The sequence below is a fragment of the Podarcis gaigeae genome, assembly GCF_964106915.1.
Source record: "Podarcis gaigeae genome assembly, chromosome: 9".
NCBI lineage: Eukaryota > Metazoa > Chordata > Lepidosauria > Squamata > Lacertidae > Podarcis > Podarcis gaigeae.
Window position 1 is genome coordinate 43,139,198 of NC_139685.1, and position 19,336 is coordinate 43,158,533.

General features: G+C 43.9%; 1 protein-coding gene and 1 long non-coding RNA gene across 6 annotated transcripts in view; one reads left to right on the forward strand and one right to left on the reverse strand.

Moving 5' to 3' along the window:
- Nucleotides 1-3,117, reverse strand: part of LOC310852571 — a 24,098-nt gene extending 20,981 nt beyond the window's left edge. For both annotated transcript variants that reach the window (XR_014568276.1, XR_014568277.1), the window contains exon 1: nucleotides 1,727-3,117. This is a non-coding gene — a long non-coding RNA (uncharacterized lncRNA). The remainder of the gene's footprint in view (nucleotides 1-1,726) is intronic.
- Nucleotides 3,118-9,213: 6,096 nt separating this feature from the next.
- ZNF827 (zinc finger protein 827) overlaps nucleotides 9,214-19,336 on the forward strand; it is a 119,400-nt gene continuing 109,277 nt past the window's right edge. For 2 of the 4 annotated variants that reach the window (XM_083755373.1, XM_083755376.1), the window contains exon 1: nucleotides 9,215-9,827. In XM_083755373.1, coding sequence (XP_083611499.1) covers nucleotides 9,785-9,827 — 43 coding nt within the window. In that variant the 5' untranslated portion in view covers nucleotides 9,215-9,784. Of the gene's footprint in view, nucleotides 9,828-14,399; nucleotides 14,485-19,336 lie in introns of those variants that run through there. The other 2 variants (XM_083755378.1, XM_083755377.1) reach the window with 2 other exon arrangements.

The following is a 19,336-nucleotide window of genomic DNA, read 5'->3' on the forward strand; positions in this document are numbered from 1 at the left end:
AGTCCATGAGTTATTGGGATAGTAACAAATAATGACAATACTACTACTACTACTACTACTACTACTACTACTACTACTACACATACAGAACAGTTAATAGAATGGTCCCTGTAGAAATCGGTTAATTTCTAGTTCCTTACCCTAGGACCTAAGGTCATGTTTTGGACAGAGCTTTCAAATTCTTACAGCCCAAAAATAGTTATGGAAACCTAGTTTTAAATACAGTCAGTGATTAATAATTACCTTTCATGGAAGTTCAGAAACGTTGTACAAAATGGGGGTTTTATACTTTCTAGGCTTGTTTTAATTTTTTTTAAAAAAATCTCTATTTACTGTGGCAGAACACTTCACTCAGATATGCTGTGTACTGCACACCACTAATTCCCATCTTACTCTTCCATGGGTCTACAGTTTTTCAAGGAAGCTATGACATTGTCCTATGGTGTCTTTGACAGTTTCTACCACCAAAAGTCCTAAAGAAGGTTTCAAATGGTGGAAAGGAAACCAGTGTGCTGTAAACAAGTACCAACAGTGTCAGCATTAATTTATTACAGAAATCTGTGGGGAGTTGAAGGGAGAATAACGTTACAGAAAGCAGAAGTCCTCCTGGTAAAAAATTCTCCTGAACCACACAGGGTTGGGTCCCCCCCCCCCCCGAGTCTTCCTCAGGATCTAGAAGTAATATACTAGTGACAACTTCATATCCCTGAATGAATCCAATTACTCTTAAGTTGCCCTTGTTGGAGGGAAGGTGACAATATTTGCACCTAGTGGCAGAATGAACTCTGAAAACATGTAGTTCGGTTAAACAAATTCAGTATGAAGTTGCTAATAATACAATGTGCAGGGGTGGTTTCATGCTTGATGGGGAAAGCACTCTTGGGTGGGCTTCCTTGTACATCTGTGGGCCTCCCTAGTAGACTTATTAGGCAGCAGTGCTGTGCCACCATTTTAGTTTCCTAGAATGACCCCAATGTGGCATCACAGTGGATGATGAACGTGAACTTTGTGGGAGTCTCAGAGTCATGGGAGAAACTCATTTAAATTTCCACAACGCTCGAGAATGAGGCTACATTGGAGACACACACATGTAAATTTCTTTCTGTTTTTAATTTATTTTTGTTTTTAACTTTTTATTGTTTTATTTATTATTTTATTGTTTAGAAAGAAAGAAAGAAAGAAAGAAAGAAAGAAAGAAAGAAAAAAGAAAATATATTCTTGCCCAGAGGATCCTATTAATTACTAAAAGTTAGGAATCGCTGGGTAAGATTTTTCCCCTCTTCAGTTGACTAGATTGCCTACACATGAGTAGTTTTCAAGTGCTGGCTGAACTAGCTACATATAACATTGGTATATTAATTCTCAACCCCCTTACTAGTACACTGCAAGTGTTAAATCTCTACATGTGATGGGGAAGGAACATGCAGTCATTATTTTGTATTGACTTCAGCAGGGTTACGTAAAGAACTTAAGGTCGTTCATGGCTTTAGGTCAGTGACAGTCCTTGGAGACTAATATTTCAGTGGTGCCCTTTGCATTGCTAAAATCCAGTGTGCATCCCCCTGCCTCTCACCTTCCATTGGATGTCATAGTTGTGGCACCCCCTGCAGCACCCCAGAAGCTTCATGCACTCCCCTAGATCCACCTTTGCTTTAGGTAAGCAACTCCACATAAGCCTCAGTCCCATTCCCCATCCCCTTCTGCATTATAAATAATACTGGCTTACCTGGCAGGGTTGTCGTAAGGGCTACATCTAAAGAATGTTCACAAAGCACTCTGAACACTTGAAAGTACTATACAAGATAATGATAATGAAGGCAAATATTCATCAGGCTTTCTTCACCCCATATCTGTAACCAGCATGGGATGACCCAAGAATATCAACTGGGTCACCGATGTTCTAATTGCAGTTCCCTTGCTGTGTTGCACTTGCTGATCAGAAGCCTTGGTATCCCATTATTTATGTAGTGGGGTATCAAAGTGGCATCTCCCAATGTGTTTCCCACTTCAGAGTATACTTTCCTGTCTGGCTTAAACTTGATCCATCACCCCTTGTGATAGCTGTCTCTAATTAAAAGGACAATCAAGGAGATAGAAGCTTCCTTATTCAGAATGTCCAAAATATGACATAGCTCTATACGCAGAACTAGTTCGCACATGACTTTCACATCCAAAGATAATCTTGTGCAGGGAAGTATACTGTTACTCTGTGAAATGTCATGCAAATGTTTCTTTTTGCTATGAATATACAGGTAAGAGCTTCTGAACCTGTGAAACTGAAGTGAAACAAATTGTTCTGTCCTTCACCTGTAGTGCTGCACAAGATCTTCTTTTCACAAAGATACTTTGCAAATATAATCTGAAAAATGGCTATTACAGGAAGGTAGCCTGCCTGCCTTGTATAGTGCGATGTGCATCATTATCACAATCTAGATTTGGATATTTCCAGGGCTCTGACAATGCATGGTGTGTGAGTTACTAGAGATGGACTCAGTCACTCCTACCCCTTTTGTAACGGAGCATCTTATGTGCAATGCCTGTTCCATGTTTTGGAAGCCTTTGTGCAAGATCCCCTCAGCAGCCAGCTCCCTGAGTGCACCCATTTTCCCCTCCTTACCACTGTTGCCGTTGTCCACTTGCTTGCCCTGCTCTCTCTGTGCCCAAGAAGCCATATCAGAACAACACATGTAAAACATAATGATAGCTCTTTAAATGGTTTCCCCCTCACAGAGCTACAATTCCAGAGTGGTTTAGCAATCAATCCCTCTTCCCAGTGAACTCTGAAAATTGTCACTCTGTGAGGGGAACTCTCACAGCACCCCTAGCAAACTACAATTCCCAACATTTTCCCAGCATAATGACTGTTAAAGTGGTATAATGGTGCTTTAAATGTATGGTGCAGCTGAAAGGGTGGACAAGGTGTAGGGCAATTACAGATCATTATCACTTTTCTCTCACTGTTGTCATTACAAAGGACAGATGGACATCTTTCAACCGCCTCCAGTTTTTGCTATCCTCCTTTCTTCAACATGTTGATTGACAATGTCCTGTCTGTAAGGACTGATACTATTAAAACAAGAGCTCTTTGGTGTTTATAAACACACAACCAGCAGAACAAGGTAGCAAAGGCCTTCTGTTAGCATGGACTGTCCCATGGTACAGATATCCTCTATGAATGAGGTGGGGAACTAGCTCTTCAGGGAGAGAGGTTTGCCATTCTTGGTCCTGATGTTTTACAAACAACATGAGGGAGCATTCAAAAATGAAGATTCCCCTGTTGTCTAGAATAACAGTCCACTGTTAACAAAAATTCATTGTGTAGTATATTATAATGCTATCTTTTTAAAACCAGACATGCAGAGCCAGACTAGAGAATGACTTCCAAGTTCCTCTGCCTTAGAGAGGACTCTTTTAGTTCTAAGGGGAGAGTGTGAAGAGGCAGCCATTTTGTATTGCATCCTAAATAAATTATCACAGCCAACAGCAGCCTTCCCATGTCAGATGCCCTGCAGATAACTATGATGCTCTTCAGCCCTAGCTGAAGAAACTAGCAGTCAGAGAGGATGGGAGTTGTCATCCAAAACATCTGAATGGCAGAAAGACCGGGAAGGCTGGCCTAAAGTATGCTATCTCAGAGCCATCTTTGATGGTGTGCTGTGCCCTCCATGCCACATGACACTCACTCTGCTGCATGTTTTAGGCCTTGCAAGTAAAGGCCTAAAAGCTAAAGGGCAGTTTCACACACTACAATTGAAAATACATTATTGAGACTGTCTCCTGCTCATTTAAAAATGATTTTATTATTTTCCTCCAAGGGAATCAAGATGGCATTCATGCATGGATTTCCTTCCCCAGTCTTTTATTTTCACAACAAGAACAACAACTGCCCTATGCAGAAAATAAGGCTGTAAACAAATGACTGGCCCAAGACCACCCAAATAACTTTGGCTGAGCTGAGAAACTGAGGGCCTAAAAAATATGAGGGCCAGCATAAGGGTTTATCCTTATTAGCTACCTGGGCCCTTGATCAACAATGCTGAATCTTACATTGGGCCTTCCTATGTGTGGATGTGCTTGACAGAAAATGGAAAGGACAGAGCAGTAGTAAGTTCCTACATGCTGTGGAATTCAGGAAAATCATGTTTTTAAAAATGTGCACACATAAAAAAATATAAAACTAACGAGAGCCAAGGGCATGTCAGACCCTCCAAGTGTCCTTATTTTTCAGGGAAATCCTTGCTTTAGAAAAGCTGTCCTGGTTTTTGATTTGATCCCGGAATATCCTGCTTTTCCTTAGGATGTCCCTATTTTCATTGGAGAAATGTTGGAGGGTATGGAGTTATCCAACCCACAAGCTGTCTGAAACAATCCTGCATAGGGAAGGTTGGTTTTTTTAATGTTTAATGTTCTATTATATTTTTATATGTGTTGGAAGCTGCCCAGAGTGGCTGGGGCAACCTAGTAAGATGTGTGGGGTATAAATAGTGAAATGATCATTATGGAATGAGACGTCCCTATTTTCATCAGAGAAATGTTGGCGGGTATGGCATGTGCACTGCTCTCGTGCTACGTCTGAATATTGGCAATAGAGACTACTGTGCAGATAAAAGTGCTCATAGTTAGGCTGAAACAAGAAGCTTGCATAGCCTTACAGGGAAGGGGAAGTAAAAGGTTCCTCTGAGCCCTAGTTCTCAGTTTAAATGATGGTCTATGGGGAAAATATGCACCTCCTCAATTGCACGTCCTTTGAGACCAGTTCGTCTACTCTGGGAGATCTACAGCCTCCAACGATTGCTCCACTCCCAGATCCTTTCAGGTTGAGCAGAGGAGCAGCAGCAGCTGCCAAGAGACCAGTCACAGGCATCTTCTCAATCCACATATTTTTTTGAAAACTAAGCACCCCAATCCAGCTAAGGATATCCTCCCGAATAAGCAGACCTCTGTATGTGCATCATTTGCTGCTGGATCAGAAACCATAAATATGCATGAGATGCAACTGAGTACAGATGTTTTATCCACATTGTACTGACTTTTAACATACAAATGCAACTAAACACAATTCACTGGGGATTGAGCGAGTGCATGCGGGTGTGCATCTGATTTCTACCTGTCGTTCCTGATCCAATTTTGGAATTGCATTGATTTACACCTGTGGTTCCTGATTTATACCTGTGGTTCTAGCAAGTGACACGTGCAGCAGGAAAGCTTGTTTCTCCATGCAGATTGTTGCATAGAGGTAAGGAAGCCTGGGCAAGATGAGTGATACAATAAAAGGAAGAAAAGTTTCCTGTTCTCTATCCTCCCCTGCCCTGAATGTTTGAGTGTATTGGACACTTTTCTATATTAAGAAATGTGCATGTTTATAGTTGTTTTTTAAGACCGCCAAAAGTGAAATTCTACTAAACAGAAAGTTTTTAACGTGTCCACTTTTGTAAAAGGAATCAAAAGGAATCATCTATCATATATGCAGGAGCAGATGGCTGCCAAGAATGCACCAGTACAATCTCTTATTTCAGAAACAATTCCCATTGAACTATCAGCAAATCGTGTCCTCCCTTAAAGAGGGTACATGTTGTGGTGAGACCTGGAAACCGATCCCCTGTGTTGTGGGTGGGTAAGATTGGTCAGCCACAACACCCGAATGGTAGGTCCCTCGATGCTGGGTTTAATCTGGTCAATGGGGCGCAGTCCAAATGGATCGAGGGACCTATATATGCCCATGCATGTGACCCAGAACTTCCTCTTTCAGCGCGTGCATTCAAAACACCTGCCCACCTCTCCCTACTTTTAGGGCTTTTGTGTTTGACCTTGCTATGCCGTCGTGTGTCGTCTCTCATTGGGACAGGGGTACGGCAGGAATTTCCCCCACTTGGCTGATTGGCTCTTGCCATTTGGGTTTCGCCTGCCGCGTAGCAAATCGCCACAACTTGTAAGGTTGTGGGTAGGCTCTGGTTCAGGTGATAAGGATGGGAGAACGCTCTCGCCATCCCTACGTGAAGGGTATTCCGTTAAAGGAATCCAGGGACTCAAATGGTTTGGTCAACCCCTGAGAGGGGGTTGTGCCCGTGCCAGAGTCCAAGGGGACATCTGGGTGGTGGACATAGTCTGTTCCCAACTTTTTGCTTATCCAGGTTTCACTCTTCGCTGACCTATGCTGGAACCCTGGGTTAGCGCTACCTGCATGGCAGGGAACTAGTCGAACCAGAACCTATGCAACCACTCACTTTCTGTAATCAATAAAATTGTGGCCTAAATTCTGCCAAAAACCAAAACTAAAATTTGAGCCAAGTGTTAATTTATTTAGGGGGAGGTTTCTGGGGCTGAACACGCAACAAAAAGTATTTGCCCAGAAGCAAGTCCCACTGATTTAAAAAAAAAGTTTCTTCTAAGCATGATGCAGGCATAGAAGTGCAATGTCAGTATAAAATAAAAACTGCACTTCTGCGCAACACTTTAGTTTATCTCTCTGCCTCATTCCATTCTATCCTCATTTGTACATCCAATACTTTCTGCTAGGTTTTAGTACAGATTGGCCTCTGCGTGAGGTTGTTGAACTGAGATGTACTCTAAGGGCTTCCCTACACAAATAACTAGTACAATGCATTTTTTTTCTAGAAGTGGTATATAAACATTTAAATTACTCAAATGCTGTTGAAACCTATTTCTGAGGAATCCCTATGGGCCATGGGACTCAAAGTATATTTATTCACTGCTATTTAACTAGAAGTGACTGAAGCACAAGTGATAGTAAGCAGCCTAAGAGAATTCTGATGGCTATTTAGAGGGCTTAAGCTTGCTTGTGCTTAGGCACCAGAAGAGCTCTGACACCACAAATCACACCAGTATCTCCCCTACCAGTTCTATGGTAACCTTAGTAGAGACACCACATGGGGAAAGGCATCCAGAAAACCTGGATAAATTCTGTTATCTTTATCCTTTCAGATAATCTTTCTCCATTGCAATCCCACCATGCAATGGTTGTAAAAAACTAAATAAATTTTGGGAGAGGGGAGACTGCCCGCTGTGGAGCGGGAGGGCTGGCTAGGCCCCCAACATTTAGAGGCCCTAGGCTTCAGCCTACTTAGCCTTTGCATAAATTTGGCACTGTAATCAGGTGCGTGTAAATGTGGGTGTGTGGATGTGTGCAGGACTGTCCATATAGTGTGACATGATGATAAATTACATGAAGTACGGTACTAGCTAAATGTCTATTTGTTATGATAGGTATAACAACTTGGGGGCAACAGACAGGGTCTTACAGAAGGTACAGAGACCACCTTATACTGTCCTGTAGGATTCCAGGCAGCGAAAGCTAAGCCCCCACAAGGTCTGTTGTTGTTGCTGTTGTTTAGAGCCCATAAACAAACGTGTACCATGTACAGTATTAACTTATATGGACCCATTTACTTGTATGTGAGATTGCAAAGGGGGAACAATCAGGGATACCATTAGGATGGCTAGGACTAATTGCTGCCTCTGGTGATACCAGCAATTGAGGACTGGACCAACTCCTATATTTATGCCCCATCCTGTTTCTTTGTCACACTGGAGTTTCCATGGAATACTGAGCTTTTGTATCCTTGTGGGTGTATAAAAAGTCTTTGTGTACGTTATAAGTTTATGTTTCAGAAATATTTGCTTCTGTTACACTCGAAGAGCATACAAACTTCCAAGTACCTGTTCATGCTTAATTTAATTGAACTTGGGTCTGCTTCACAAAAAATGAACTTCCCACACAGATGGCATTTCTGCGTAGGAATAAAAAGCAGGTAATCTGCTTATGGAGGGTCATGTTTGATGATAGCACTCACACAGTAGAAACCAGTTTTGGCTTGGGCCTCCCAGTGAATGTATACGCTATGTACATTTGGTGCTAGACATGTGAAATAATCAATTTTGACCTGTCTGAAGCTGTCCTTAATAAGGACTGCTGGTGTGTATCTGTCAATCTCTTTAATGCATACTCTCATTGTTCTCCCTTTAAACTAAAACAAGTGCTTCATGGCCAGCAATAATAAATATAAAGTACTAAAATGAGTAATATTGCCAATAGCAAGCAAACAAAAAAGAGGAACACATAGCATAATAATACATTGAAAATAGTTATTTTTCTTCTGAGTCATAATTCATGTTACATCTTCTACTAAGTTCAAAGATTTTGTTCTTCTCGCACAAAGCAAAAGCTCTGTGAAACAACCGTGCTTCAAATCATTTCACTCCAATTGTACTAACAGGTTTTAAGAGTTTAAATCGCAAGCCACCTCTGAGTGAACCTTTATCCAAATGACTGCAAGTCGCGCACAAAAAGAGCACTTCTCTTTCACGGAGTACCTTTTGTGCTTTTGAGCCCCAGTCTCTTTTCTCTCTTTTTCACTCCCCCCCCCCTTCATGTTTATCTTTGAAGAAAGATGTGTGCTTTTGTGCAGAAATGAAAGCAGGTATCAGTTAATGACAACCGCAACCCTGGCTTTATAATGTACCTTGGAAATGCTTATAGATAAAGCTTCCCATACCTGCATTTATGTAGGAATAAAGTACAAATTCATAAGTCAGGATGACTGTGAGCCCTGTAGGGGCATCATGTAGCAGTTAAAACCAACTATTAGGGGTGACCTAGTCTTGCTCCCCCCCCCTCTCCTTCCCATTCTCCAGATCAAGGAGTTATGATTTTCATGCTGATCCTCTCCCTCACCCCTCAAACCCGGTTTTAAGCTGTCCTAAAGTGTTCCACATTTGGATAGCACACTCCCTAATTCAAGTCAGCTACTCACCACTTGATTATTTTTTTTTTAAAAAATAATTCATTTCACCCTCTAGTTTAATCAAGGGGGGGGGAGGAGAGTTCCTCTTTAAACTCCCAAATAATATACATTACTATTTTTTAATGCCGTTACTAAGGTCATCTCAACCTACCCATAAAAAACCACTCTCAATCGCGCCAGCTTGACCTTTAGTATTAATTTTAAGAACACCCTGTTTTATTTTAACAATCAACGCGGCTAATGTGGAGAACTCCAAACTTCCCCTGCTCACCCCCCCCCCTCCGTATTTGAGCGGAAAATGGGGCTGCATCCTGCTGGGGCTGCCCCCTTTGCCTGCCTTTGTCCCCCCTTGAACCTCGCTGCGAGGAGCGCTCGCGATTCGGTGTGTGCGTAAAGTACAGCCTAGGAGCCTGGGGGCACCTTCCTCTTTGCTCTGCCTTGTGTGCGTGTGTGTGTGTGTGCGTGTGTGTCTCGTCTCCTCTCTCTGCCTCTCTGCCTCTCTCTCCTTCTCCAGCCTGTGTGTGAGCTGTGAGCACTGCTGCCGCCGCCGCTGCCCTTTGATCCCTGCATTAGTGTTAGTTAGGGGCTTGGAGACACACAGGGAGCAGCCATAGACACCGCCGCACCAGCCCTCATTATTGACACCGCATATGAGCACACACTCTCCCTCGCCCATTAGATCCATTTCTATTGAAGAATATTGCGACCGGGGACAAGCCAGGTGCACGACCGGGGGAGGGGAGGGGAGGGGGGGAGAGAAGAAGAGAGAGAGAAAAGGTGGGGGAGGAAGGGCAAGAAAAAGGGGAGAGAGGCGAGGCGGGGGGGCTCTTCTCCTTGGCTCCAGGAAAAGCAGCTTCTCAACCCCCCCACCCCCATTGCCCAGGAGAAGAAAACCAGCCCTTGCTGGGCAGCCACCCTTTGCCCCTGCTTTGTGCCTGCCTCTGCCCCACTTTTGGGCTTTTAAAAAAATATACTTTTGATCCCCCATTAAACCAAGGAGGAGAATGTGAAAAGGGGGGAAAATGCCCAGGAGGAAGCAGGAGCAACCCAAGCGCCTCTCTTCACGTAAGTGCTCCTTTTTTTTCTCTCCCTCTCTCCCTCCCCCCCATTTCCCCCTTCTCTCCTTCTCTCCCTCGCCCCCTCTCTCTTTCTCTCTCCCCCCACCCCACCCCCCGGTCTCTGCCTGCCTCCTTCCCCTCCGCAGCCTCCTCCGTTGTTTTGTGCATTAGTTTAGGGTTACAGAGGTGAAACTGACAAAGACACAGCCTGGGTTATTCCTCTTTTAGGTCTGAGCTAAGGCAGCCATGTTGGTGATGAACAGCCTTGTGCCCTTTTAATTTTTTTCCTCTTTCCCCCTCCATGTGTGCGCGCGTGTGTATGTGTGTGTGCGAGGGAGAGAGCGAGCCGGAGAGAGCGAGTGTGTGTGTGTGTCTCCCCTCTCTCCCTCCCCTCTCTTTCTTCGCTCTATTCGTCCTCTCTTCCCTCCCCTTTCTTGTGATTGTGCATTTGTGTGTGAATGGATTTCTCTCTTTATGGCTGGGGTGTGTGTGTGTGTGTGTATGTGTTGGGGGGGGAGGAGGAAGAGGCTTCTTTTTATTATTATTACTGTTATTCTTATTGGGGTGGGGAGTTGCACAATTGGAAACGAAAGTGGTTCGCTGGCGCCTTGCGCGGAATCAATCGCGAGGTCCGTCTCCGGCTAAAGGTTGCGGCTGGGCTCGCTGGCCCCGGAGCCGGGGAGGAGGAGGCGAAGAGCGGCGGGGGAGGGCGAGGGAGGGAGGGAGCGGCGCGGGTGGCGGCGGCGGCGTTGGGGGGACGACACACAGCGAGAGAGACACACACGAGAGAATCCGGGGCTGCTGCTTCGCTGCCGCCGAGGAGAAGCGAGCATGATATTGGGGGGTGGGGGGGCGGGGACGGCACGGGAGGCAGATCGTGGCATGCGAGGTCCCTGCAGAGCGGCGGCGGCGGCAAGCGAGCTCCGGGCTTCTCCTCGCGGCTGCAATAAAATGCAGGGTCAGATGGAGCCTGGGCGAGTCGGAGGCTTCAGCGCCGCCGCTGCCCCAGACCAGAGCAGCAGAGCGCAGGAAGGACTCGGAAAAGTGCCCTCCTCCTCCTCCTCCCACAGCCTGCAGGCAATGCACACACCACACATTGACACAGCCGCTCACCCCGCGCTCTCCCTCCTTTCCCACCCCGCTTCTTCCTCTTCCACCTCCAACCCGCCGCTCCCCCCTCCCCGATTTTTCCTCCTCCTCAATTCTTTGCAAAGCAGTTAACTTTTTCTTCTCGTTCCCTGTGGTAGCAAGAAGCGATCGGGCGCTCTTGGAAGGAGGAGGAAATAAAAGCGTGTTTTGTGTGTGGGGACACACACATACGAATAATATGTCTGGTCTTTTTTTTTAAAAAAAGGAGCCTTCGCGTTGGCTTGGTGTCTCTAAAGAAAGGAGGAAGGAAGGCAGCGGCGGAGGGGGCGGCGTGGGTAGATTTAGGGGTCATTTTCCTGCGCTCTGCCTCCGGCACTTCTGCTCGCCGCCTGCTCGCCCGGCCCCTCCCTGGCTCTGCCCCCGGGTTCAGTGTCGGCGGGGCTGAACTGCTTATGTGTCAAAGCCATGGTCGGTCACCTGAAGTTCACTAGGGAGGGAGAGGGAGAGAGGGCTAAGGTTGTCGCGGATGGCGTGTGTGCCCTGCGCCTGTTTTTGTGTGCGGGGGTGGGGGCTCCCCGCCGCCTTTCCTCTTGCCTCAGACAAAAGAGCGCGATCGATTACTTCCCTCTCTCCACAGATACATAATTTTCCGATAGTTTATCAGGGGAAGGGTCTTGGAGAGAGGACTGACCTCCCCCTCCCACTTTTCTTCCCGCCCTCTCATCCTTTCTCTCTGCCTTCTTCCCTTCCCTCCCCTCCCCTCCCAAGCACACACTAGCAGCCTGCCACGCATGAACCGTAGCAGAGGTGGGGACACCAATGGCACCGGAGGGATCGCGCGCACCAACGTTGCTCCTTTCTCTTGCCGTGCAAAGCCGAGGGAGAAGGGCGCCCTATTGGGCCCCTCCCGGCACTGTTCTAAGCACACCCCCCCCCCGCATCACCGTCTAATCGCCCTCACGTTAGTGGATTCGGTTTTGGAATATTGAGGTTTCCCTATCCTAAAAAGCTAGTTCAGAGAGGTTGCACAATTGAGTTTCCTGAATGTCTAAAGGGGCTACAATTGCGTCCACTGCTCCTCCTTTTCTTTGGGTCACTTGCTTCAAAAAAAAGGGGGGAGCGGTGGGGTGGGGGCAAGGTCAGTAACCTTTCAGTTTTAAATTATGTATTTTCATATGTATAAATCTCGGAGGGCTTCTGAATGAAAGTTCGCCCAGCCCTAAAATACAATAAAGTGCAATATAAGAGCAAATGGGCATTTTCAAAGCACACAGAGAGTTTTGTGGAGGCTTTTTTAAAAAAAACAAAACCAACGGAAGAGCCTGTTGTGTATGTGTGCATTGAAAGTCTGAACTGAGAGTTTTGGGAAGCGTGTTGTCTATGCGGCTGAAGACAGCTATGCAAGCAGCTGCAGACTGCCCCGCTAGTGACCTTGACCTAGACCTGGTGCTGCTGCCCTTTCTGTCTGTTTCTCTAGGGCAGAGATGAAATTCTGTCTCCATTTTAGCTCGCTAGGGAGGAATCTCCCTTGCTGCTTGTGTGGCTATACTTGGGTTGGCTTGGTGTGTCTCTCTTCCCCTCTCCCCTCCAAATGATTGCAAGTTTTATTACCCATTCGCTGTAGCTGTTTGTAGGGGAAGTTAGTGTTTATTATATTTCAAGGTGCTGTGGCCTGTCAGGAAAGAGGGCTGTGAAAATTCCAGCTTTTAAAATGTGGTGCCCTATTTCTTAAGCGTTGGTGCTTAGTTTTAAAGTATTTTTAGGATTTTCTGATGTGTATGACTTGGAGGGGAAGGGTGTGTGTGTACCACTACACCACTGTAAATGGACGGTGCTTTAGGCCTTGTGTGTACTTTTGATCAAAGAAAAGCAAACCTGCTATTAAAGCCTATGAGACGTTTGAATAAAAATACATGTATTTGACACCAAGCATTTGTGATGCTGTTTGTGTCTAGTGGAGACTACAAGGGTACAAGGCATTGTATCACCTCTAAGAGAACGTAATCCTTCTGTAGTTCAGTATGAAAAGTGCAGGGCATCATAGTGTTAGGATGATAAGGTGTCAACATTAATTCTGTCCCTCCTCCCTTCCATGCAGTTATACAGGAAAGTCCTTACATGTTCTCTTATTAATTCTTAATAACATGTTAACGGAGTATACAGCCGCACACATCACATCTTGTAGCACTGTCATACTAGAATTGGTTCACTGTGTAAGCAAGATCTTTTTTCTGAAGAGAGCCTTGTATATTTTGGTATTCTTTCATAACAAGTAACAGCCTTGCCGTAAGAAAACGGGGTGCTAATGTAGTAGCTACGCATGTCCTGAGCTTGTTATGAAGGCCACAATCCTAAACTTGCTTACCTAAAAGTAAGCCTCAGTAAACTTGGCAGGACTTGCTTCTGAGTAAATATGTCTGGGATTGGGCTGCACCTCCCAACTTTGCCCTGTGCTTCTATGTGATTACTTTTAAGTTCAACCCTGAGCACTTCACTGTGATAATTATATGACTTTACTCACAAGTAGTTTTATAACAGTCCCTCCTTTTCCACTGTTCCACTGTTTGGGCTTTTGTTAGCTTCTTAGTCACCTTATTCTTCTTGAGTGTTTTACCTCAGAAAAGTTGTGATACTTCAGAGCAATAAAAATAGTATTGTCTACCTTACTGATTGTGGTTGCCACCTGCAAATGACAAAAGTTAATTTCAGCAGGCCCATTTGCTTGTTGGGAACTTGGGGAAAAACAGGGATATAGAATCTGATTTTTAACTACATTCATTGAAAGAAAAGTTATATACAGGATAAACTTGACAGTTATGATAGTTAAAATAATCTAATTATAGGGAAAGAGGAGACTGTAGTATGTAAAAAGGGACTTAATAACAAGAATATAATTACTGTAGAAATAGCTTCAAGAATGTGGTAAAGGCTGCAGGACCCAAAGACCCAGTTAGGTTTGTGTAAGCACTTTCCTATGTACATCAGGGCTATCCTGAGAACAGGTGAGGTGCAGTGCTTGGAGTGTTGAACTACGATCATGGAGACCTAGGTTCAAATCCCCACACTGCCATGAGGTCCACTATCATACTGGTGCAAACAGTTGTGGCTTCCCCCAAAAAATCCTGGGAATTGTAGTTTGTTAAAGGTGCTGAGAGAAGACCCCTTTCCTCTCACAGCGCTACAATTCTCAGAGTGGTCTGACAGCCAATACCTCTACTGTGAGGGGAATAGGGGCCTCATAACAACTCTCAGCGCTCATAACAAACTACAGTACCCAGGATTCTTTGTGGGAAGCCACAACTGTTTAAAGTGGTGTGATAGTGCTTTAAATGCAGAGTACAATTGGGTCTGGTGGCCTTGTCACTTGGCTGTGAGTCCTGGAAGACCTGCTCCCTGCCTTGCTGTCCTTTCCTAGTGGGCCTGGGAGGGTGGGGCCCTGACTGACTGCAGCTATAAAAGCTGATGCTGTGGAACAGATTCTGGCTTGTTTTCAGCCATAACTCACCACAGCTCAGTTCTGGAAACTCTCAGGTGGGCACCATTGTTGTGGTAAGAGAACAAGGAAGGCGTTTGTGGTGAGTTCCGGCACCTCTTTTTCTAGAAAAATAGCACTGGGTTGAGGTATAGTTTTGAGGATTTTTTTGCTGTTGTTGATGCTGTTTATTTTTTTGTACCTTTATTTTTAGATCTTTCAATTTATGTGGAAATTGTTTCATTTGGTTGTGTATGTTTTGCTCATTGTTTGTGACTACTATTGTTATGTTTGTAATTATGTTTTACATGTTGTAAGCTGCCTGGAAAGGCATGGGCATGGCCAGGATTTATGTTAGGATTTATGTTACTCCAGTTAGTGAAGTATTATTGTTTTTATTGATGGGGGGAGCTGCCCCCCGCTACACCTATGACAGCATACAAATAAAATTATGGCTATATATATATATAGTTATGGTGCTGACTGGCAGTAACTGAGGGGATGGGGACCCACTTTCAGAAGCCTCAAAAGTTCCTCAGCCCAGAATAGTCACCTGCAACTCCAACTTTGATCAATACACAACAGTGGTACAATTAAGATTGTACATGTTGCCATGCCTGTCATTTATTAGGGGAGTTCACCGTTCAGTTCCACAAAATCTCTACAGTATTTTAATTCTGTCTTCTACATTCTTTTAAAGAAACAAGACAATTGATAATGCTATTTTTTTTGGGGGGGGGGGATTTCACCAACATACCAGAACACTTCGCCTATGTGGCATTAAAGAAAGAAAAAAAAGAACTCTGTTCACATGCTCTTTTTAAACCACTGTTGGTTTCTAAATATAAATTTACATCTTAAAAGTGTCCAAAAATGGAAAAATGTTTTAGAAAATAATAGTTGACATTTATAGTGTGCTTTGTATATAGCACAATAACCATTACAATAACCTTGTAAGGTAGGTCAGTATCATTATCCCTGTATTGAAGATGAGGCAGGTGCTGAGGTTCAGAGACAAACATTATCCAAAGATCAGATAGTTAGGTAATAACGGGTAAAATTTGAAACGGCCTTCCTGCTTTACAACTATGCTACACTTGTTTTGGAAAAATTCCTGAGTTGTTGCTTGGGATCATTGCTTTATCAGCTGATCCGCCTTAGAGAAGTTTTGTAGTATTTTGTCAGAAATCCTTATGAGAACGTTTGTATGCTTTTTTGTATTTCTAGAAGATGCACCACAAGAGGTAGATAGGGAATTGAAATAATAATAGAAAGTCCTTTCTTATTCTTTTCTTGCCCTACTTTGTTGGAAAATCTGTTTGATATTATACCAGGATCTCAAGCTAGGAATGGGCCCCAATGGGCACCCAAAATATGGGGAGCCAGTAGTAGAAGAGAATATAAATAATTTTGCATACTTTATCAGTAATAGGTCTATCAACTGCCAAGTCTCCATCCCCCCCCAGTAGGTTGTTCCCATGGAATGACTGAAAGGGAACAAAGGGGTCACAGGTGCCTGATTTCTATGGACCAATTTCTATGGACCAATTTGCCCTAGTTGGAGATGAAGTGGTACAGGTGTACATAGGATCCATATAGAGACATATGACTTGTTGTGTGAGTGATAGAAATAATATGTGGGAGTATATACATAGATGCTAGGCAGGAAGATAATAACTAGTGAAGAGGATAAAGGAAGTAAATAAGCATGCTCAATTAAATTTTTAGGCTGAATACCATGGAAGGTCTAATAAAATTAGGAGATGGCATTTTCAGAAAGTTTGAAAATCACATCCCCAAACATATAATGTATGCACGCTCCTGGATGAGCACTCTAAGCTCTAGATTGAAAGCCAGAAGTTCCATGTTTGTACTCTCATACCTGCCACAAATGATAGTGGAAATGCAAATAGGGAAACCCACAAATCACTTGAGTAGGCAAGTAGGGTTCATTTCATGAAAGCAGGAAATCTTAAAAGGGATTTGATGATCACAGCCTGCATTTGTTAGAGTGCCAACCGAGGTGCTTTTCAAGTATCTCTAGTTCAGACCACTCACATCCTATTTTCTAAGTCAAAGGTAGCAATCTTACACCAACTTGTTAGTGAAGAAGACCTACTGTAGTCAGTGGAGTCTCAGACTTTCGTATACAATTTTGAAAAGACTTTTGTATACAGTTGGGCCATGCCACTATTGTAAGAACCCTGCAGGATCTGACCAAAGAGCCACGGAGCCCAACATTCTCTTCCCACAAGGAGTAACCAGATGTGTATGGGAAGCCTATTGGCAGGACATGAGCTCAGTAGTCCTCTCCCTCTTTCTCTCAGACTCTTCTTATGTTCTATATTGATTGTGTATCTAGAGCAGGCATGGGAAACCTGTGGCTCTCCAGATGTATACTTGCTGTTATCCCTGACCATAAGAAATGCTGGTTGGGGCTGATGGAAGTTGAAACACAACAACTTATGGTTGTGTTTAGAATATAATGCTAATTCTTATGTATAAGGTAAAGGTAAAGGTACCCCTGCCCGTACGGGCCAGTCTTGACAGACTCTGGGGTTGTGCGCCCATCTCACTCAAGAGGCCGGGGGCCAGCGCTGTCCGGAGACACTTCCGGGTCACGTGGCCAGCGTGACATCGCTGCTCTGGCGAGCCAGAGCCACACACGGAAACGCCGTTTACCTTCCCGCTGGTAAGCGGTCCCTATTTATCTACTTGCACCCGGAGGTGCTTTCGAACTGCTAGGTTGGCAGGCGCTGGGACCGAGCAGCGGGAGCGCACCCTGCCGCAGGGATTCGAACCGCCGACCTTTCGATCGGCAAGTCCTAGGCGCTGAGGCTTTAACCCACAGCGCCACCTGCGCCCCTCTTATGTATACACTTGCCTATTATTTTATTTAGCTGTATTACCATTTCCTTATGTTGAACCCCAGCATGTGATATAAGAACACTGGGCAGCATATTAAATGTGTGTTCCCAAGAGTACCTGGAAGATGTTTGGCGGAATGGAGATGGAGACTACAAAAAGTACTTAGTTTTGATGGAATGGCAGCTAGGCAGAGAGTAAAAACCTACTCAGAAGAAAGAAGGAAAATTGTAAGGAGGTTTTTATTACGGTAATGACTTCAACAATAGGATACTCAATTTAAGGATGCAATACTATGAATACTTAATTAGGAGTAAGTCTCATTGGTTTATGGGACTTAACGCTGAATAAACCTACATCATGCTGCAAAAACGATAGAATGGAAATTCTGAAATATTGTCATAATGAATCTAGTCAGTGTCCACACAGAGTGCATCATATACAGTGGTACCTCAGGTTACATACGCTTCAGGTTACAGACTCCGCTAACTCTGAAATATTACCTCGGGTTAAGAACTTTGCTTCAGGATGAGAACAGAAATCGTGCTCCGGCAGTGCGGCGGCAGCGGGAGGCCCCATTTGCTAAAGTGGTGCTTCAGGTTAAGAATGGACCTCTGGAACGAATTAAGTTTCAGGTTAAGAACGGATCTCTGGAATGAATTAAGTACTTAACCCGAGGTACCACTGTATTTGTAATTTAGCACAGCAGGACATGGTTGCTACCAGGTCAAATTCACAAAATCCATTTATCTGACATTTCAGGGGATTTGGGGATGATGAATTGGTCTTGTGATCCATGTTGAGATTACAGTTACCATGTCCTTAGGAACACTAGAAAAACTGGGCCAAAGCAGCAAATGCTACATTATTCTCTCACCATGACTCAGAACATTCAGAAGGCTAGTTCGTGAAACCAAAATCTTGCCCCACCCTCCCATCAGTTTAGGGACTTCATAATATAAAAAGATGATCTTAACCATGTGGCCTCAATCTTAGCCAAAGGAGGAGCCTGGCCACATGGGGGTTATGTACTGTGCATTTAATTGTTCAGTTGTTCAGCTGTGGACAAGGTCACCACAGTTGTAACAAGATGAAATAGAGTATAATGTGAAATTATTGCCTTAGGGACAAACCATTTGCAATTGAGTCCTATGTCAAGAAGGCAACTCTTTGGTGTTTTAAGTGTGGAAATTCCAAGGCTTAATCTCCAGTTGGGAAAGGAGCTCAGGTAGTAGTGCTGAAAAAGACCTTGCTCTGAGACCATGGAGAGCTCAGAGTAGACAGTACTTAGTTTGATAGGCCATTTTTTCTGCCTCAGAATAGGAATCTTATGTTCCTCTTTGATATTCATATCTCTGTGGTAGTATCCATACTGAAGGTGTCAGTTTGTGTTCTGATGGCTCAGTAATTAAAAGAACAAGTTTTGAAATTGAAGAACTTACTTTGTTTCTCAGCCATTAACTCACAGGCTAACCTTCGACAAGCCATGATATTTCTGTGTTAGTCCCCATCAGTAAATTTGGAACTGTTTGTTTACTTAATCAATGTATAAACTGCTTTTCAGGTAAAAAAACTCTTCACAATGCAGTGTACAGGTATAAAAATCACCACCACCAAATATTGCTTACATGTTAAAAACTTTTAAAACATCCAAAATTCAAAATACTTAAAATCTGTAAAAGTCTGCACAAAAACTGAAAGAGACCAGCATAGAATTCAACACACATCATAAAGCAGCCATATCATTTTTGCAGCCTAGCTGTGTGTTAAGAATATAGAGAAAATTATAATAATTGAATCTAATACAAAGGCAAATTGAGTAGCTGCGAGTTATAAACAGGCCTAAAATTGTTTGGGTCCCAGATTTCATTACGTGCATATGCTTATGGCACCAGGATTCAGTACTGTACTTTTCAATTCTTCAGTACTGTACTTTCAATTCTCTCTCTCTCTGTCTCTGAGTGGTTCAGAGGTAGGGAAAGCATATGAGTGCTGTATGAATGGTATCCTTTACTACTGCAAAGGGTTTATCGCTCATGTATAATTATTTGTAACCATTATAATTACTGTAGGATATCAAGAACATGTAC